A 22238-nucleotide genomic window follows, 5' to 3' on the forward strand; every position below is an offset into this window, starting at 1 on the left:
GCAGCTCGTGAGCACACTCCGGAAGTATACTGTCAAAATAAAACTACAGCAAACCAATGAAAACGGTCCGACAATGTGAGTGAACCAATCGCAATGGGGATAGTTGGGAGGCGGAGACGCCATTTTAGTCCGTATTGCAACGTCGGACAAACGATAGCACGTTATTTTTGAGGTCAAGAAAGAGTTCTTTTACTCCCTTTCGCTTCCAGCACGAAAGTGTACCACGGAAATCACCAGTGTTAAGCAAGTTAACTATTTCTGTTGAGCTGAACCGTTCGACTGTTCGATAGCTGGTCGGCAGGTGGCGCACAGCGGAAGTAGTCGGATTAACCGTCTTCAGTTTTACTTAAGACGCAACAAAGGAAATTAAAGTAAGAATGTGATTCTATGTTGTAGAGCCTATAGCCTGCTTATCGCTACTAAATATCACATATTAAAAGAGTCGTTAAATTCAGTATTTGTGCTTTTATTGTCCGAAAAACGTTCCAACGGTTATGTTCGTAAATGCCTTATTTTGAAAATCTGGCCACCGGAAGCATTATATATCAGTCGGACTTGCTTGACAAGCAGTCACACAGGCACATCAGCTGTACGAGTGAGGAGAGCACTGACCCGATTTACTGTACGGGGGACAACAACAGCGACGACACAACACATCACGGCGACCGACTGAAGTGAAAGCCTGTGCCATTTTCTGTTACTGTAAGTCCTTGTACTTTTCTGTTTTTAATGGTGTCGTGACAGTTGCCATTAAAAAACGCTCCGGGTGAAGCTTGCTCGGCGTGTAGTGAAAGAGAGATGCCAGCAGCTGTTAGCCTCGAGATGCCGTAAACGGAGGTGATCCCGGATTATACAGGTGAATTACCTTACGGTGTTCTACCTCAGCTTTCGCTTCTCAGTACTGGGACCTCGGTGTGCTTTGGATTAACCAATCTATCAGACAAAAAGTGTCATATTACTGATTGAGCCGTCACCCCTTTGTAATTTTGTGATAATGCAGTTGACTACGCAGGCTGTAGCTATCGGCCTGTTTTTATTATTATTATCAAACAGCTAGTTAGATAAATCCCGTGTTGAATAAATTCTGGCTGTTGTTTCCAGGCTGGCAAGATTCATAATGCACAAACCCACCATTTTGGATGAAACGTTTTAGAGATATTATCCCAGTGCGTTTCCACATGCAGTTAATTTGATTGGCCAGACCCTCATTCATGCAGACAATCATGCACTTATTTGCACTTTAATCAGTCAGTTAATCCCATCTCCAGTAAGAATAAATCATTCGTATTGAGTGGGACTTACAAATATAAACTAACAAATATGTTATTGTTGTTGTTGTTATTTGTTGTTTTCCGATTGATTAATAATTTACTTAATAAACTAAAAATGCTAAAAACACAGATCAATAGAGCCTTTAGATAGTTCAAGAGTCTTTAATATGAAGATAATAGACATTTAACTCTTGTCTTTGTGAGCTTTAACAGTTGAAGCCTTAATGAATGACTTTTATACTAATTTTATCAGATACATTGGTAACCATCATTTACAGGAAGTGGCATGCAGTAGTGCTAAAAAAAAAAGTGATAGCTAAAAGGAAAAAAAAGCTGGTGAAACTAAGATTAAGTTTATAAGTGTTATAATAAGTGTTTATATGCAGTCAGCTTGTACTCAATGGTAAGGTTATCCTTCTGTATAGGGGTGTCATTGTGTATGCATATATTTCTTAATCCTATGATATAGCTATGCACAAGGGTTTAAGGTATTGCTGTAATACTAGTTTTTCACCCATTTAAATATTATTCTAGGATTAGAGTAGTTGTTACTGTGAAGATGTTTTTTCTATACACAGCAGAACGGGACATTTATTATTGTTTTGTTGATTTTTCAAGGCCTTTGTCTGTGAGAGATATAAAAACCACTTAATTTTCCTTCCCTGTAGCTGGCAGAGGGAACCGTGCGTGGGACTTGGTGTCATTACAGAGAAAGCTCCACCGACCTGTCTGCCTAGAAGGCAATACAACTATTGACTGCTGCAGCTGAGAGAGAGAGGAAGAGGAGGAAGAAACAGCCAAAGAGAGAGGGAGGGAGAACTTATCCTTTCTCAGATATAAGGGGGGGTTTGATCACAGAGATCATTGTTCTGCAGGAGCCTCTCAAGGGAAAAGTAGCCATTGAAAAGTCTGTAATGGCTGAGCTGTCATCAGCCCAGGTGACCGAGTGCACCTGAGCGTTACTGCTGCTGCACACATTCAGAGTCACCACCAGCCGCTGGGCATTTTACTGCGCAGTATAAAAGAATAAAAAAAATCACATTGCTGCGACCTCGGCAAGGAGGAAAAAACGTGACTGAATCCCTCACATTTCTTTGTCTGGATTATTTTCACCTGGAGATTTTTAAAATTAGATTTTGGTGCCTTACCTGGGAGAGAAAAACAAATGCAGGAGGACAAATGACTGTTTGTGGATTTGGGACTGTCTGAGCTGAGCTGCTTAGGCTCAAGCATCCACGTGCAGGAATGCAGATTCACATATGGAAGCAGGCCATACAGGTTTGTCTCAGCAGTTTATTTTATTTTATATCCAGAATTTTATAATGTAATGCCTCATCTGACTAGTTAATAGTAATTGTATTATAATTCTTAAACTGTGGTACTGCTGTAGGGTTGTCTTACCTATATTCCATCATCGTTAACACCCGGTCATGCTTTTTTAAGCAGCATCTTTCTAAAACGTATTTTAGTAATAATTCACTTTTAATGGAAGCAGGTCTGTTTTGTGAGATATACAGTATTTCCAGCTTGGACAAAATACTACAAAAGTTATTACCTCTTTTATACACTTTACCTGCAAAGTAGTAGTTCTGCAAATCATTACATCATCTGCAAATACTGACCAAGAATACTGAAGCTGCCTGATTTATTACCACATTGCCCTGTAGTCGTCTCCTGGTGAGAAGTTGTGGGGAAGAGGCCTGTGTATACCTTGAGCACAGTGTCCCAGGACCTACTCTCTTCACTCCACCTCTTTTTCTGATTTTTTTTGCAGGAAACTCTGAGAAGGCAAAAAGTGCTGAGTGGCTCCTTTACTCAGACTGCCTCTATTCCTTCCTCATCTAATCATAAATGAAATGTTACCTTACCTGAAAAACCTGAATTTTCTGTTGTATCTCAAGACACCAGATTCACAGAAGCTGGAGTATGAACAGTGATGTTAACTCATCTCATGAGTGCAGTACAACAATCTGTCTTGCTCCTTTTTTTGTGACTCACTCAGCAAGTTAATTATTCTCTAGCGTGATTTATAATCATTATTAATTACTGTGAAATGAGAAACTTCCTCATTACACTTCCTGCAGGAAAAGACATTAAGTATTAGGAAGTTAACTCAGGGGTCCATGACTGTGTCTTGAGTATAATTTAAAGAATACTGAATTATCTACTGTGCTGTCAAATTGGATAACGTACAACCATTACTCATTTTTACATGTGTTACAAACATACAGACTGTGTAACCGGTTGAAAAGCTCCAATACTAGACATGCAAGATGATGAAGGACAGATTGCATGTGCTGAGCTACATCTTTGGTTAAGGCTGAGAGATTAGAGCCTGTCACGGAAGTATGTAAATGTACTTTTATGTTTTCCCTTTTCACTTCCTTTTAGCTTCAACCTTTCTAGTAGTTAAAAGGATGATGCTCACAGGACTGTGAGTCACGTCATGCTTCCTCAAGACTTGTTGTTGACAGGATATCATCAGAATTGCTGCATAATGAAACAGACTTGACGTATTTGTTACATCCTCAAATGAGAAACATTTCCTTCTCTGTCGTATGTTGAAAAGGAGGAGTAGTATTTATATTCAGTGGGCCACAGAATATACAAATCTTTAACTCTTGAATAATATTAATGATTTAGCGTTTGTCACAATCATTTTATTATTCTCAGATTTACATGTTACATACAGTTAAAGTAACATGCCTCTGCTTTGTGCTCTCATCAGAGTACCTCCAGTTTAAGTGACTGAGTCTGATTTGCATGAATGTTTTTCATCAAGTTGATGTGTTGTAGGTTGTTCAAATTCTTCAGAGTGTTTCTCTGTAGAGCTGAAGCACTGTTGACTATCGGTAATCAAGGTAGAGAAGGAGGAAAAACCAGAATAATTCATATCAGGCGATAAATCACTACAAATTATTAATTAAATATTTTCTGAAAACTTAACGTTCTGCTCTCACTGTTATTTATTACATTAAATGGCATTCTTTTCATGTGTAAAACAAAAACGTCAACAAATCAGTTTGTTCAATTATAATGGCATTTTGTGTGAGTATTAATTTGAACATTTCATCACATTTAAAAAATACATTTAAGCTAAAATTTATATCATGGTATTGAAATATTTTCCAGCCCTATATGGCCACATGTTTGTCCAGCCTGGTATAAATAATATTACATGATCATGTTAAATAATTTCTCTCTCTGCCCTCCCCCCTCTAGCATAGTGTTTGAGCAGCTAAGCCTGTGAAAGCCCCAGAGGCGGCCATGTTGGATCTCTTCCTCAGAGTGCTGGTGTTGACCCGTCTTCACCCGTCACCTCACAGCACCTCGCTGCCAACCTAAGTCCCTGCTCCCTCTCTCTCTTCCTGCATATCTTTCTTCCACCGCCTGGCCAGGAGAAAGGTAAACATGCTGTGTTTTGCAGGTTGACACTTAAGTAGGCGTGCTCGCTTACTTTTGGCATGTATTTAGGTAAACCAATTGTAGATTCAGTTGAGTAGTTGGATTGATATTTGTTATTTGTTTAAGTGTGGAAGTCAGACCACAAGTAAATGGTTGATGGGTGGGGTCTGAGAGCCAGATGACATGTTTACTGTATATGTATTGTAGTTAAACCCTTAAAATCACTGACTAATCTTGTGCAATTTAGCATGAGCTCAATGAGCTATAGCTTTTTACTTCATTGTGCTTCCCAACATTGGTTGTATTCAAACTTAACACTTTGCAATGTTAAATTTGTTTAGTTATGTAATGTTGCTTAATTTATTTTGGTTTATTTTCCCCTCAATTGTCCTCAAAGAAGCTATTTGTAAGCTTTGCTATCACTACATAACTAATGTTCTACTAGTCTAGATGAAACGTTGTGTATGAAACTTCATTACTTTACTTGCCATTAGTTGTCTCCAGCAGTTTTTGTTTCTGATAGTATTGCATGTATTCTGTGTCAGCTTGTTCCAGCTCTCTGTGGCTGCATCAGTTATTTCAAAATGAATGATATCCTCTTGAGTTTAAAATAAAGTTCTGTGGGTTTGAAGGTGTTTGGCTGCACAGCATGAGTTTGTTCTGACTGACTGGGTTAGGAGGATGAAGTGCACTGAAGTCTTTCTGTTTTCTCTTTCCAGGTCTTTGGTCTTTGAGGAAAATGTCCTATGCACACCACAAGCTGCTCACCTGGAGCTTACCTCATCTCCTCCTCCTACCGCTGACCTACCTCTGGCTCTTGGCTCCCACCACAGGTAAAATTTACCACCATCATCACCCCTGAACTCAGCTGGCAAATAACACCCTTGTTGGCCAAGAACCAAGAAAGAAACTCACTCATCTGTGCCTGTTTAACTACCAGCACTCATCTGCAGAGTAAATTAACACACCTTTGATTACTCAGGGTGGGTCTTCATCCGTCTTATTGTGATACCTAGATGGTTTTAGGTTGTTAGTTGGTATTTACAGAACGTCTAATCTGAGACAGGCAAACAGAGGACTGTTGAGGACCCTGCTCTGTGTGTGTGTGTGTGTGTGTGTGTGTGTGTGTGTGTGTCTATCAGATGCTACTCCACTCAGTTGGTTACAATGTGAAACAGGACAATAGGGGCTCTGTGGGTAGACATTGTGTGTATGTGTGTTGAGGGGTGGGGGACAGAGGAACAGTGGACAAGGGGTGGGATGACAAAACAGAAACCAAACGGTCCTTTCTCAAACAAACCACAGTGCTTTTGTGCATTTTTGTATGTGGCAGGACCTGTGTTTTTTCAGACTTGAGTTACACTGACGTCCCATAAAGTCACCCTTGGCTCCGGTGTTGCTATGGTAGCAACAGTAACTGGTATAGCACCGCCTGAGATGGTCTAATGAACTGTGTTTTGATTGGTTTTCATCTCTCCTTTTTAGTTTAATATCGCCTTATCTTAAAATATCCAGAAATATTGTTGTTACTCATGTTTACAGAACAAGTCAGAATCCTAAAATTAATTTAAATCCCATTTTTGTATGCGTTTACATTCTATAATTACCTTTCTATGTAGAAGTTGGAGTCACATTGCTTTCTTTCACATGAGAGATTCACAGGAAACAATGCATGCATGTAATCGAGCGTTTATAATGTTTATGAATGGGGTGGCTTTTATTGTGAAGCAGTCAAAGGAAAGACAATGTATTTGTCACTGAGGTTAGCGCTGACACCAATTATTTGTGAAAGATGCATGACGTGGGCAATTTAGGCCACAGTCAGCTGTTAGATGAAGAGTTGCAGGCTCTAACGTCTTAGCTAAATAACCAACTCCCTTTACTGCACCCTGCTGCTGTTTGGAAAACTCTTTGAGCTTGTGCAGCATGAAATCAGATCACAGATCAGACACCCTATTGCATGATGGAAAAAGGCCAATTATTGACACAGTTTTGTTTTGCTACACTAGTTGCTCCCCTATTGTATTTCTGATAAAGTTACTGCTCAGGAGGTTACTCAAGATCAGCCAGGACTGAGATCTAACGGTTTATAACTTTTAAAGAAGGTTCTGTGGGTCTGTTGGATTAGGACCAATGATAGAAAAACCTGATTTTCTTGATATAGTGTAGAATAAACAGTACTTTTCTTGACAGATGTAGAAGTATCCTGTTCAAGTGTGTGTATTGCAGTATAGAATTGTAACTTGTCTGTGAATGTGTTCAGACTCTGCTTCTGTAGATCGACAATTCAGAACTCCAAGACAGATCTTTAGTTCTTTATCACTGTAGCTGTAGTTTTCCTCCTTCGGAGTGACTCAGCTGTACTCCTTTTGTTCTGGGCTATTATTCACAGATAGTTTGGCTTCTGTCTTCCTGTGGACATTCACTTAATTCTGATGAAATATAACCTCCCATTTCTCCCTGTGATACTTTTACACTCTGTGGTATTTTATAAATGGTGTTGTTTTATTACACCTGACTACACAAGAATGTCTCATCAGGGATAATGGAGGGATTGAGTTGAACTAATTTGATGCAACAAAAGGTTGAATAAGAATAGTTTAATTAACCAGAGTAGAGCTGTTGAGGAGGAATACACACATACAGCAGCTAACTGTACCAGCTCACTGCACTGCTGATATGAGTCTGATATGGTCTGGCTCAGAGGGTGGAGTTTTGTGCGTACTGCATACTGTGCTTTGGGTTTTAATCAGCGTCTTGTTTTGTCAGGGAAAAGCCGCACTTCCTCTCTCTGCTGCTGAGTTGGCTGACAGCTCAAATTGTGGCTGCATGTCGGCTTTTCAGAGAAACATTCAGTCAGAGCCTGATCTGTGAAAAGTCTCACTGGTTGGGACTGAAATTCACTGTGGGTTTCACTTTGCTCCTTTGCCTGCGACAACGCCAAGAGTACGCAACAATGCCCTGATTGATGTAAAGGGTGAAATCTTGAAAAGCCTGGGAAGCAGTGCCCAGCAGTGACATCGATGTCGCTTTGGCAGGTCCCTACTATCAAACTACGAGCTACATTAAACTCTTTTCTAATCTCTTAATAGAATTTTTCTGAGAGGAAACCAGCTCATAACCTTCAACTTTTATTCACCTCATCTTTTAACTATAATCTCATTTTGATTTGTAGTCATGAACATCAGTACAGTACATAATTTTCTGCTTTCTTGCCCCTGTCTGTCCTTGTCCAGGTGTGTCAGCAGATCTCTGCCGGGTGACCGGCGGGGTGCTGGGGATCCACTGGCCCAGTGTCATCAGCCTGGGCTGGAGCCCTCTGGCAGAGGGGAGAGGTGGGGCGACGTGCTGGGAGGCCTGCTGCTTAAAACCGAACTGCAATGCCGTGTGGAGCATTGGCGGGCGTTGCGTGCTTCTCAGCTGCTCCCAGAAGAGGGGCTGCCCCATCTCTTTCCTGCCCCAGCCTTACCAGGAGTCCCTTGGCCTCCTTCAGCTGCTCTCTAAGGTACGGCTGCTGGCTCACCGAGGTGTAACACGAGAGGCTGTCTATGCCAAGGAGACAGCATTTAGAATTATTTTAATGCCTTTTTTTGTTTTTAGTTTGTCTGTAACTTTACTTTAAGGGTCCCATCACAGCAAGACGTAGAAAGGTCCGTCATGCACCACATAAAGGTGTGCAGTACACAGGATTCCCTACCAGCACGGTAACTTCACAGATTTTCAATATTCATATTGATCTTCACATTGTTTGCTTGTAGCAGATTCTTATCTTCACCTGTCACTGTTATTCTGTCTTAAATCATATCCTCCCTCATTCTTGAAATCACACTGATGTTTATTCAAATAAAAGTGTGGTGGAGGTAGATTTGGGGAATATAAGAATACGTGAAATGTAAACAATATTGTCCCCTAAATGTTCTCCAAATCAGTTCTGTGTTAATGTGAGTTCAAACCTAGAATTTTGAATTGTCTCCGCAGGGAAGTCCCAAACTGGAAACAGCCCATCCAACTCCAACAGCACCCAGCACCATCACACTTCTTCAGACAGCTGAAAAGAACCTTAGTGAGTTAACCAACGGAAGTTCAGACACCGCTCCAGCTCCGTCACAACAAAGCTTGACGGTGGGCGACACTGTTGATACTCCTGCGTCTTCCAATAGCAGTGATGTCAGCTCAGCCACAGCGACTGAAGCTGCTATCATCACGACTCCAACACAGGCTGGTGAGGAAGCAAATATCAGAGTTTGCCTATTTCCAGCACAGTCTGTAATATGTCTTGTCTTCATTTATTAATTATGGAGCTAATACATAATGTAACAGTACTGTGGTTGTGCAGCCTTGGGGGAACATTTCACACGACTTTCAGGTCCTCTTGTTACCAGAGTTTGTAATAATAGATTTTTGTTCTTGCATGATTTTGTCACACACACTCAAAATTTGTAAAATATCCCTCAGTCTTCCTTCTATGTATTTGCTCCGACTGATGTTCAACAAAACAAAGATGTACTCTGCCCACAAATTTTATGGCAGACTGCGCAGATGTTATTTTTCCCAGATGAAAGCAGCATGTGCTGTGGGTGTGAAGTCAAATGAGTAGTAGGAATGTGCTGAGACATACCAGGCTTCTATAAACAGGAGTGACTCGTATGATCCGTTTCTCCTCCCTGAAGGACAATATACTGTAACTGAAAAATGGCAGCCATCAACACAATACATGACATTTCAGATAAAACCTGTTTAGCTCTTATATCTAACAATGGATTCACTATAGCAGAGAAACAAGGTGATCTGGTTTAAATCCAAACACAGGAGGTGTGTAAAGGTATGATTAAGTTTAAAAGGAGCATAGACTTTTAAAATAAGAAGCTACAATTAATAAAGAAAGCATCTGACAATACCATTGTCTTTTAACCCAATTTACACGATGTTTTACACATGAGGATACGTTAAGTAGTCATATGGATTACTACTGTGAAACCCATTGTATATTATCTCCTGTGGTTCTGCGTTGGTTTTCATTCTTCCAGATTTATATCCAAGCTATAAATACAGCACTGACATTATCTTCTGTCAAACAGTTGCCTTTTTACACATCAAGTAGATATGTAGAAACATTTACATTCATTTGGAGTCTTGCTTCTAGCCACTTGATGAATGAATTCACTCTCCTTTTAGCTCTGTATTTGGTCTCCACCATCTCCTCAGGGAGATATGTGGCTCTTTAGCTGATAAATGGTCCACCATGTTCACCTGCTAACTTTGTCTGTTTGCTGCTTGGTGCTGAGCAGGTGGTATATAGTGTGATAAATGCCGTACTGAAGGGGAACCAGAGCCAGAAAACCAGAACAATGAGCTGAGAGACACTGAAACTTTAACACACCAACTGCTTTATGTGTAATTGGTGTATTATTTATTCACCTCTTGTTGAATGCTCCACTCTCTGATCAGTTCCAGTCTTCTGGTTGCCATGCCAACCTCGCGGTTACCATACTGTTATTTTGGCATCGTCTCTGATCCTGTGTTGTCTTCCACGGCAGTGAGGGAGCTGGTGGTGTCAGCAGGGAAGAGCGTGGAGGTTACTCTGCCCCGCAACGAGGTGGAACTCAACGCCTTTGTGGTCCCAACACCCCCGCCAGGTAAACCATGGACTTATGAATAAAACTATTGCCTTTTATCTTATTTTCTTGTGTTGTTTTTTGTGTGTTTATCAATAATGCATGACAAATGATGAACAGGAAGAGACAGATTATTGTTTTCATTACCATGGGGGTCAATTTGATGTTGCCTGGAAGCTTGGTCCACATTGTTTATTGTTTAGATTCAGACTTTAAAATGCATTTCCACTGAATATGTGGAAGTGAGTAGTCAAATGGTTTCCAGTTTGAAAATATATGGAAAATAATTTGAATTTTTATAGAGCTTTGGGGCACACTGACTGTCATATATTTGGTGCTCAGTAATGAGCAATGAATTTTGACAGTTGTATTCCTGAGTCACTATAAGTATACTGTACGTCGTACTGAACACACCAGAGAATATCAAATCCAGACTGGAGAAAGATTATATAGTTACAAAGAGGAATGCACGTCATAATTTTGTTAATCCCTTGATCCCTCCTTGACATGCCCCTACGATGCCCAATCTTTCATCTGAAAATTATCTTTATCTCGTGGATTTTAATTAAATGCATGAGCAGTTTTTTTATTCACTGTGCTGTTGTTACCTCTCTATAGGGGAAACCTATGCATTTGATTGGCGTCTGATAACACATCCCAAAGATTACAGTGGAGAGATGGAAGGAAAGCACAGCACGACACTTAAACTCAGCAAGGTACAGATGACAACTTTCATATTCATATTCTGCTAAAAATAAAACATGCAGCTGGAGCTCCTTTGAATATATTAACAGGCGGTTTCAGTAGTGTGTAAGGGAGATTGTCTCAAAATGGTTGCTTCCTCTTTATGCTTGCTTGATTTTCTCGATCTCTCCTCTCTCTGTCTCAGCTGACTGTGGGCCTCTATGAGTTTGAGGTGATAGTGGATGGGGAGGGGGCTCATGGAGAAGGATACGTCAACGTTACCGTCAAACCAGGTGAGGTTGCACATTCAGCACAATTTAAAATCTCATTTATATTCTAATGGCACCAAAGGCTGTTTGCAGGGATGAATTTTTATATGCCCCTTTTTCAAAACAAGTCAAGGTTACTGCAGACATAACATGGTAAAACAACAATTTTCTGAATCTCATGTTCACAATGCTGTTGATTTGGCTCAATAGATATATTTGAGACTGTATTTTTTAGCATTAAGAAATATCCTTTTAAATTTCTCCCAGTCAGTGTTATTGAGGACATACCTCTGACTCCTCTTCCTCTTGCTCCTGTAGTTTTTGAGTGAGACCTCTCTTGCTGCATCGCATAATTTTGTAATATTCATGTTAACTAAACAACTCAGATCTTATTACTGGGAGATGAGGCTGCCTTCCTCCCACATGCAGTTGTAACTGTGGTGTTTTCAAAGGCAGCCACTGACTTGTTGACTCTGCCTCAGTCACAAACAGCTGATGTACAGCTGAGTTTAATCAAGTTAATTCTTGTTTTCCACCTGACAGAGCCACGGGTAAACAAGCCTCCTGTTGCCATAGTTTCCCCAAAGTTCCAGGAGATCTCCTTGCCAACCAGCTCTACGGTGATAGACGGCAGCCGTGAGTCTCCCACTTGACACACAAATACACAAAATAAAATATGTCACCATTTCCTCTCATACTCATAAATCTATGTAACTGACCATTTCTCCTCTGTCCTCCCTCCTTTCTCCTCTTTTCAGAGAGCACTGATGATGACAAGGTGGTGGCATGGCACTGGGAAGAGGTCAAAGGTCCCCTGAGGGAGGAGAAGGTTTCTGCCGACACCCCCGTCCTCACCCTCAACAGGCTGGTGCCTGGGAACTACACATTCAGGTACAGGTGCACCTCACTTATCTCACACAGATAGATGTCGTCCCAGGGTTCAGATGTATTTTTAGACTGACAAGTTACGTAAAAGTGCAGTAATAAAAGCAGATGGGTCGGTCAGATGGGAAATGCTTTACATTTCTATTTGCTATAAGGTTTGTGTATTTAAACATTTTAATGTCCTTCTTTCCCAGTTTGACAGTGACAGACTCAGATGGAGCCACAAACTCGACGCAGGCCACTCTCTCTGTCAACAAAGCCAAGGACTACAGACCTGTGGCCAACGCCGGGCCAAACGAGGTCTGAAGTCATTTCCATCGTCACAATTTTTTTAATCGAGTGTGTGTGTAAAGGAAGTTACTTAAACTTGAAAAACAAAATTCATGCTTTATTTACCAAAGCTGTGTACTTCTGGTCTGTCCTCTTACGTCACCCAGGTCATCCAGTTGCCACGCAACTCCATCACTCTGTACGGTAACGAAAGCACCGATGATCCATGATTCCCTGTCTTATGAGTGGTCCCTCAGCCCTGAGAGCAAAGACAAAGTGGTGGAGATGCAGGTGAGATATTCAAGATCTTTGTGTGTAATTGCATTCACACGTTTCAGCTTGGATAAGAGAATCATGGACAACGGTGGTATCTTTTTTTGGTGTGTTTTCAGGGAGTAGCGGACACCGATCCTGCAGCTGTCTGCCATGCAGGAGGGAGACTACACCTTTCAGCTGACTGTGACAGACTCAGCTGGACAGCAGGACACCGCCCAGGTCACCGTCATTGTGCAGCCAGGTAAACAGCTGGACGATTAATTTTAAAAAAGGCTCCTGTTTACCTTACTTATTAACTCATGTTTTTTTAATCCGTTTACTCAGCTGTGTGCACCACTTAAACCAAAACTTGGTATCTCGAAATTTCTAGCCAACTTCCTCTGTGCTCAATATGCCCTGCACTACATCTCGTTTACTCTCTCACATGAAGTGTGCAGAGCATACTGAGTGACAGTACAGCCCTTAATGTGGCTGTATTTATTCTTGACCTTTACAATGTGTGAGGTTGATAGGAATTTCTGTTTGTCAAACAGCTTGATAAGCACCTAGTGTAGACTGCAGACGATGGCAAGAGACCGTTTTGCAGTGTTTGAACAGGACCTGCAATGTTAACACACATCCACCTGCAAGGTCAGGCTGTGTCAGCCATGTGGGTAATAATATGTGAGAGAAATGACAGACTGCTGTTAGTCAGAGGCTGTAATTCCAGGGATTTCAGAGCATGACTGTTGATACATACTGTACCAGGTAGTATAGAATAGAAATGATTATAGAGGAGTTCATCTGAAGGCAGTTTTTATATCATAGAGGGTTTTTTCTCCAGGATCTTCCCTTGTATTATTCTCTCCTGCTTTCTCACTTTTCTATCACTCTTCTCTCTCACCTCTGATTGAAATACTGGTCCATCTGTCAAGAGACTGCATTGTCAGACACAGATCTGATTTAGATAAAAGTTGAAGAAATTATGACCTAATTCGCCAAAACTTTTAAGTGTTTGAAAAACCTGTGGTGCTGCACTATTGATTCTGGCGATAGTTGAGGGACGATGTGCTGCGTTCAAGTTGACAGCCATTAGTCCATTTATTCACACTTATTTGGATGGGATGTACAGTGTAGACGTGTTATTTTATTTTTCTGTTCCTGTCTTTCTATCTCTTCACCCTCCAGAAAACAATAAACCACCAGTAGCAGACGCAGGACCAGAGAAAGAGCTGACGCTGCCGGTTGACCGAACCACACTGGACGGCAGCAAGAGCAGCGATGACCAGAAGATCGCCACTTATCACTGGAAACAAACCAGGTCGGTGAAACACTGGCTTATGCATACATCTGCAGTGTTCAAAATTAAAGCAGCAGAGCCTGACATGTCCTGACTTTTAGTCCATCATATCAAACTGCAGAAATGCTGGATCCTACATCCCTGTAATGCAACCAATAGCTTGACTTCTCAAAGTCTGTGTCCTAGTTTTTAAATCAGATTTGATACAAAACACTTGTGGTGTCCAGGCCTAAGTTAAGATAACCCTTATCATATCATCAGGGTTGTTGTTCATGCAGATAATAGAAAGGTCACAGAGCCACAGTAGACATGATTTTGAGTTTTTTGTTAATTATGAGTTTTTACAGGCTTAGTAGTAGACATCTAAACAGAATACAACTTTGATCCTTAAAAACTTTAAATTACTAAAATAAAATATAATAAGATAACTGTAAAAGAATATAAATAAAAAATTATGTGTTATTCTGACACACTCTCTCCCTCTGATTCTGTTCGTCCATCAGTGGTCCTGCTGATGTGAAGATTGAGAACGCGGACAGTGCTGTTGCCACGGTGACAGGTCTCGAAGTCGGCCGGTACGAGTTCACCCTGACCGTGACTGATGAGCGGAAGCTGCAGAGCACCGACACTGTTGCAGTCATCGTCAGAGAAGGTTAGGAGAGTGTGTGTGTGCGTGTCTGTGGTTGTGGTTATGTGGACTAATTCTACACTCATGAACAAAACAGTCGTCTGGGGTTGGAGGCAGACAGGTGAGGATTATGGATGTTGATGTGAAATACGGGTCAGTAATTAAGGAAGCACTGTGAGTGCAGATATGAAGTATGTCTTCAGTCTTGTCTCAGTATCTTGATGTGCGTTTGTATTCTCAGGGCTTGTTTGTAAAACTTTTTTTTTTTTTTTTTGGATCTCTTTTAGCTCAAGGCTAGTCTCCTAAGAGTCCATAATAAAATCACAATAATACACACTCAGATATACATAATAATATATTGTTACATGCACACTTCATGTACACCCATGTACAGTATTATCCTCAATTTATATCTAAAATCTTCTGTGACATATATTTTCTTTAAGTTTCCTCCAATCAGCATATTTCATGAACACTCTGTCTTTTATGATATCTTTTCTGCCAGAACTGGACCAGCCGCCAGTGGCTCGTGTAGTGTCGAGTTCGCCCATCTCTCTGCCCGTCAGGACCGCCACTCTGGATGGATCTCACTCAACTGATGACAAAGGTGGAGTCAGCTACCTGTGGACCAGGGATGACAGCAGCCCGGCCGCCGGGGTGAGCGTCACATCCTTAGCTCTTATGATAAAGCCTTTGACTGTGTATTTATAAGATAACAGCAGCTGGAGGTTAATAGAAAAGAGAAAACCCATCCTAACTATAAAATCAGTCTAACACAGCCACTCGTGATGCACCCTGTGAGCAAAATTTAATTGTTTTTCATTCCAACAGGATGTACTGAACAACTCTGACCACCAGGCAGTGCTGTTTCTGGGAAACCTGGTGGAGGGGAAGTACAGCTTCAGCCTCACTGTAACTGACAGTAAAGGGCAGACCAGCACCAACAGGGGCACTGTGGAGGTCAAACCAGGTAAACTGAACAGACATGCACAAAGCCTAGAGTATATGGACACACTGAGACTTTAACCCTGTTATAACACAACTGCTGTTTTTCTGTCTCTGTGTAGTTGACAGATGGCGGTGCATTAAAATTTTCACGTCATCCCCGTTTAATCAAACAGCAGCTGCTTCTATTCAGACTTTTATTTTGTAGCAGCATTCATTTATTCATTAATCCAGACAAGGAAGAGACGATTTGTTGTGATTTCGTAATAGAGGTTGCGTAGTCCACTGCCGCGTACTGAGTGCTACAAGTTACAGCACATTTTCTTGAGCTCATTTGAAACATGATTCTGGACAATGAAGGAAATTACTGACTGAAGCAGAAATATACAAGTGTACCTGAAGTTAAATTACAGCTATTCATCACAAAATACCTCCTAGGTTGATGACTAGCAGTGTAAGAGAATTGTAGGGCATGTTTTGTAATTTAAACAAGTCTGTGTGTACAAATGGTGCCTATACAGCAAGAGACTCTGCAACCAACAGCAGAAGGTTGAACAGGTCAGTGCACAGACACACACTCAGCCAGAAACTAATCCGTCACTTGGTGCTCTGGCCTCTTTCCCAGATTTCAGAGTGTCAGATGGATCCTGCGGTCATCCAGTTTCTCCCCTCTCGCTGTTACTTTGTCTGTCCTCACTGTTCTCCTCCCTCCCTGCTTATACATGTCGTGTTTGTGTTCTACTCTGTCCCTGTCAGACATATGGGAACGTGACCTGGTGGAGCTGATGCTGGAGGTCTCTGTATCCCAGGTCACCCACCGTCAGCGCGACATGCTGCTGCGCCAGGTCGGGGTTTTACTGGGCGTGCTCGACAGCGACATCATTGTGCGAGAGATCAGTGCCTTTAATGAGCACAGGTGAGTCGTTCTGCAAAAAAACCCTTAATTGTGTAATAAGAGATATTTTTCCATAAACTCACAATGAGACACAGAAATTTACCATGAATGAGATTTTCTTGATTCGGCTGACTTACTATTTGCAGTAAAGTAACCTTTTTCCCCTCCTCCTCCTCCTTCTCCTCCTCCTCCGCCCTCCTCAGTACTCGTTTGGTCTTCCTGGTGTCAGGTGGTCCGGGGCGCCCTCCTCTGTCTGGCCACAGCGTTGCACTCAGCCTACGCAACAAGCTGCGCAAACAGAAGAACGACTTTCTCATCTACAAGGCCCAACGAGTGGATACAGTCAGTAAGTAACCAACAAATACAGTTTGTAAGAGAGACACACAACAAAAGGAAAAGAACAAAGTCTGGAAATTAATGAAAGATTGGATTATCTCTCAGATTTTTGAGCTGCTGCTGCTACAAGTTATATCATCTCCTTCTTTACTCTGGTTCTCTTGCCTCTGTGGAGAGACCTGTATGTTGTTATCTTGCTCAGTGCACCCACCCTAGATTCATTATTGTTGGTCAATGTGGTTCTTACAAGATACTTCATCACTCTGGGATCTTAAAGCTCTGGTTTCGTAACGCTCTGCCACTTTCCTTCCGTCCTCAGTCTGCCAGCTCAACTGCTCCGGCCACGGCGAGTGTGACTCGTTCACACGGAAATGTGTCTGTCACCCGTTCTGGATGGAGAACTTCATCAGAGCTCAACTCGGAGATGCAGAAAGCAACTGTGGTGAGATGAGAAGAATCTTAATTAAATACTGTCAGTAGCTTATGAATCAAATATATTGCTGCAGGATTGTCGCCTTTTTTTTCCTTCCACATATTTAGTTCCAGAGACTGCTCATACAGCCATATTTGATCTACTCACATATCTGCACAAGTACTTTAATCTATTACACTTATTATACAACATATTAACATGCTTTTCTGTCTGTCTGGTTTTCAGAGTGGAGCGTACTCTATGTGACTATAGCTTCCTTTATGATTGTGGCCTCCATAGCAACAGTTATCTGGGGGATGGTGTGTTGCTGCAACAGGTGAGTTCAAGTCCTAACATTTTAAATATAATGATTCTTATTAAATAGCTTTGTAATTATAAGTATACCCACATTTTAATTAAATTATTTAGATTGGGTAGGTGGATGAGTAGTTAGGACTATAATGTTGTTCTCTGTCCTCTGTGAAATTAGAAATAAAGTTTGGGGAAAAAATTGAGATTACACTTGACTTCTTTAACTACCACTTCACCAATGGATGATAAACTAAATGTTTTTTTCTCCCCTTTTTTTTTGAAGGCGAAAGAGTAAAGTGCGCAGAAGCAAAAGCAGATACAAGATACTAGAGGCTGACGAACAAGACAGTCTGGAGCTTCAACCACCAAGAGCTGGTGAGACACAGACAGACTCACACAACACAAGCTACCACCACTAACACTGCAAGCCACTGTCACATGTTTCCAGCTGCAAATCACACACAATGTTTCAAAAAACAGAATTTGTAAAACAAGTCTTGAGTAAATTGCACACAATTTACTGCCTATACTGCAAACTTCTACCAGCTGAGCCAGTGAGTGATGCTTTATACTACAGGATACTAAAGGCAGGTGTGTATTTACTATTCTAAATAAAACATTACACTTTTAAATGCTACTTGTAATTAGTTCTTATATATTGTTATGAATATAGATTTTGTAAAGTTGTATAATTAGTTGATGGATGAAAAAATATCTCAAGTTTTTTTCAAGTAAAAATGCCATTTACATTTACTGGCTTCAGCTTCATAAATGTGAGAATTTCATGCTTTTGTTTGTCATATATGATAATAATATCTTTGGATTATGGACTGTTGGCTGAAAAAACAAGCAATTTTAATGTATCTCTTTAGGCTCTGGGAAAGTATAACATGCATTTTATTACATATAATAGACAAAATGGTCATTGAGAAAATTATATAATGAAGTGATTAACATAATTGTTAGTTCTAGCCCTAAAATCATGCATTTATTGTGAATTTCTGTGTGTTTTCTTATCAAAAAGATTTTGGTATCTATTAGACTACCTGTTAAAACAACAAACTGAATAAAATGTTCTTCTCAGTCCAGTTTTAACTCTGCATCATTTTGACATCATCTGCATCATTTTGTTTCTCTCTCTTCTGCCTCCATCTTCCTGCACCTTCCAGCTCGTTTGAAGCCAGTTCCCGCTCCCACCTCATCCGCTCTCATGCACTCAGACTCTGACCTGGACAGCGACGACGGGCAGGGCGGGGTGCCGTGGACGGAGCAGGAGCGCGGGCACCTCCTGCGGCCCCAGAACGGCTCCTTAAGGAACGGCCAGGGCCCGGCCCGGGGCAAGAAGCAAAGAGAAGAGCTGCTATAGCAAGAGAGGAGGGGGGGGCCGCTGCCCTCACACACCCCTCCTCCGGCTGTCACACCCCTCCACTCCTCACTCTTCCTCTTTCTCTTTGTTTGTTCTTCAACACAAACACCTCACACCTCTCATCCATGAAGACAGACTGTGTGAAACCTGGATATTTAATAAGAGGGAGAGAGGAAAAACATGCTGGAAACATGTTGTCCCACTGTCACAGAAAACACACCACTATACTGGAATTACCCTGATCCCGCACTGAGCCAATATGGAGGAGAGAAAACTACAGTTTCACTGAGTAGTAGGGGTGAGCACTGTGTTTTGAATAGTATAAAAATATTACATAGACCCCTGTTATTTAACACAGAGACAACAAGAATGTACTGTTACCCCTCTTACTGTTAGAGACTGTGGGAGAGAAGACTTAGCCTGAGTGACACTTGATTTTCTGGATTTAAAAAAAAAAAAAAAGAAAAAGAAAACTGCTTCAATGACACGAAAACCAGCCACTGACACACTCACACCTTGCCTCTTGTAGACACGCATGTACGCGCACAAACACGTCATATACACACTGTTCCAGGTCGACCTGATGCTACCAAACACTGCCATGTTAAAAACCAATGGTTCTTTCTGCTCTGAGGATTTTGTTATGTGAGGGGGGGGGCAGGGGGAGACAACCAAAACAGCTACCATCAGCAATGGACAGTCCTCATAAACAAAACAAAACAACAACAACAAAAAAAATGCATGAAGAGTCAGATTGCAGTTCTGGTACGATACTGGAACGACCGCCTGCATGTTTGTGTGTTGGGTGTATGTGTGGATTTTTCTGGCTGTTGTGCCAAAAGATGTTTGTTCAGAGCAGTTTGTATGTTTTTTTTCTATGTCTGTTATCAACCCATGGGATGAGTCACTTTGTTGTCAGTTATGGCAGTCAGAGGCAGGAGATCTTTTAAGCACCGTGCTTTTATTCTGAAAGGTTCTCTGTGGATTAAACCGCTTGAACACACACACACACTGGAATACACAACATTAATGAGTTTTGTCTCAAAGGGGGAGATAATGAGGAGGAAGGATGGTCAGGACTCTGCTTCCTCCATCCTCAACATGCATTAACATAACTGCTTGAACCATGAAGACCACTTTAGTTTTTGTTTGTTTGTTTTTCCACAAACAACCTTTATGCTGTGATTAGGCGTCGATGCACTTTGATTTCGCGGTCTCAGTTCGTGTCGTCGGTTGAAAAGGGCGATCTGTGACCGTTAAAGTCAGAACTTCACCCATAAGCATGGGATGTTGCTTCATTCAGCGTAGGAAAAAACTCAATTTCCTTGACTTTAAAGATCAAAATAAAGGGATGCATTTTAGCAAACTCATGTCCAGAGGCACCTCAGTAACTGTTACACACCTGTAGGCTTGAGTCTTTGTTTCTGTTGGTAAATAATCACTAGTTTAACCAAAACTGCCCAAAAAAACACAAGAAAATCAGTATGAGACAAAAATCCAACATTAAATCAGGCATCACTAAACCTTCATTAATGATAGAAGTGAGTTGTGTGTCCAGAACGACCTCAAACTGCTAAATCCTGAAAACAAATTATTCACTCCCACAAACAGGAAAAGATCAGAGGGTTAATCTGAGGGATGTTTGCCTCTTCTGAGAGGAGATTGCCATAAATATACGAGTAACAGGACACAGCTAAATCTGCTGCATCTGTTTCCTTCTGCACATCAGTCGTAATCAGAGGTGTTTTCTGGGCTGAGGGAAAAACTTAAAACCAAACGGCTCTTCCCTGTAACATCTCAGTGTGCGATCACGTCTGCATGCAGAGTGTGAAACTGATCTGAGAGTCCACATTTTTGAGGCACTTTCTTTTTTTGTTTGTTTTTCTTTGGTTGTTGAATGTTAAAAGGGTACGCTGTTGATTCAGTTCAGCTGGTGCTCTGTGTGAAATAAGCAATCATTTTCATATATATATATATATATATATATATATATATATATATATATATATATATATGTTGCAAAAAGAAAGTCAGTTTCTTTCTGTTAAGTCATCTCATGCTGATGTCAGTTCTGCTGCACTAGTTTGGTCTCAGAGCATCCAGTGCACATCAGGCCAGGGTGGAGATGTTTGTTTTTGTTTTTCTTTCTTGTCAACGGCCATTTTTGCCAACTTATTTAAGGCAAACTAAAATCAAGTGCACCCAAGTGCCAGCTCTGTAAAATGTTATCGTTTGAACACTTTAAAATAATGTCATATTCTTCCCATATTTATTTATTTTTTTTGCACATCATAGGAAATGGCTTCTGGCGTCATTGCCAAGATTTGATGTTGATTCACTCACAGTTAAAAAGAAACAAAACCTTTCAAGGTGTTTTTATACCTATTTAACTACAAAAATCAGTTTCTTCTGTTACATGTGCAACATTTGGGATTTAAGGAAGTGAATTGACGTCGAGTCTGATGGAGTCCACTGTGAAGGCAGACAGAGGAAGAGGAAACAGTTTAAATGAAGGGAGTTTAATTTCAAAATGGTTTTAGTGAAGGATTCCCTCCTTCTTTCTTTCTTTCTTTCTTTCTTTCTTTCTGTGTGACCAGATCTGATGCAACTGGATAATCTGTAAATGAAAAATAAAATGTTTCAGTTTGTTCTTGAGTTTTCTCAGAGATGTGTTTTTGTTTGAGCAAAGAACAGACTTTATTCTCTTCTGAGCTGTTGGGTTTAAAAGTGAACGTTTCCCTTAGACTTCAGCAGAAGATTCTTATGATCCTGCAGCGTTTACTGAGGAAGTTCATTTTTAGCTGAGAGGAAATTCAGAGACAAAAGTGTTGATAACAGTTGTCACAGCGAGTGTTTCTTTCTTTATCAACTTGTCTCAACTATGTCTTTTAATGTGAAACTTTAATCTAAAATGTAACTAGTAACTTCAGCTGTCAGATGAATGAAGGTGAGTAGATGTATAAAGTAGACTCAACAACACTCAAGTAAATTACCTGACTCCAGCTCTGCTGCTCTGACCCTGATACAAACCAGCCGTCGTCTCATTCATGTGTCTCTGCCACAGTTTGTTTTCTCTGACATTTATAAACCCATTAAACCTTGATGGTTTGTCCTTTGCTGCCCCATTAACACGATCCGAGAGATGATGGCGTCCATAACCACTGATAGTTAGATGATGTTATTTCACCTCATGATGACAGGAGACGATGAGGCAGAGGTCAGCAAATGTTTTTATTATATGATCATGAAGATTACACACGTGTCAGGTTGCCAGCTGTTTGTGGCCTCTGCTATTCCTCCTTACTGTATATGATAATCTAATCCAGATTATTTTAGTTTGATCTTGGATAAACTTTACAAACTTTAAAATTCATGATATATTTAACAGAA

The 22238-nt window shown here is 40.9% G+C and overlaps 1 protein-coding gene across 1 annotated transcript; it reads left to right on the forward strand.

The window, feature by feature from the left end:
* The first annotated feature begins 48 nt into the window (after window positions 1–48).
* Window positions 49–21503, forward strand: kiaa0319l (KIAA0319-like ortholog). The gene is given in 26 exon segments (XM_018705217.2): window positions 49–702; window positions 1940–2549; window positions 4494–4676; window positions 5396–5509; window positions 7913–8181; window positions 8300–8380; window positions 8655–8898; window positions 10214–10312; window positions 10910–11007; window positions 11181–11268; window positions 11788–11880; window positions 12003–12135; window positions 12324–12429; window positions 12567–12623; window positions 12625–12690; window positions 12799–12916; window positions 13843–13975; window positions 14458–14606; window positions 15088–15239; window positions 15414–15552; window positions 16284–16443; window positions 16626–16768; window positions 17078–17200; window positions 17417–17507; window positions 17766–17857; window positions 18652–21503. Coding segments are annotated over 23 exon segments (2925 nt in total). The 5' UTR covers window positions 49–702; window positions 1940–2549; window positions 4494–4676; window positions 5396–5415; the 3' UTR covers window positions 18849–21503.
* The last annotated feature ends 735 nt before the right edge of the window (window positions 21504–22238 follow it).

The sequence above is a fragment of the Lates calcarifer genome, linkage group LG3, assembly GCF_001640805.2.
Source record: "Lates calcarifer isolate ASB-BC8 linkage group LG3, TLL_Latcal_v3, whole genome shotgun sequence".
In the NCBI taxonomy this organism is placed as follows: Eukaryota; Metazoa; Chordata; class Actinopteri; family Centropomidae; genus Lates; species Lates calcarifer.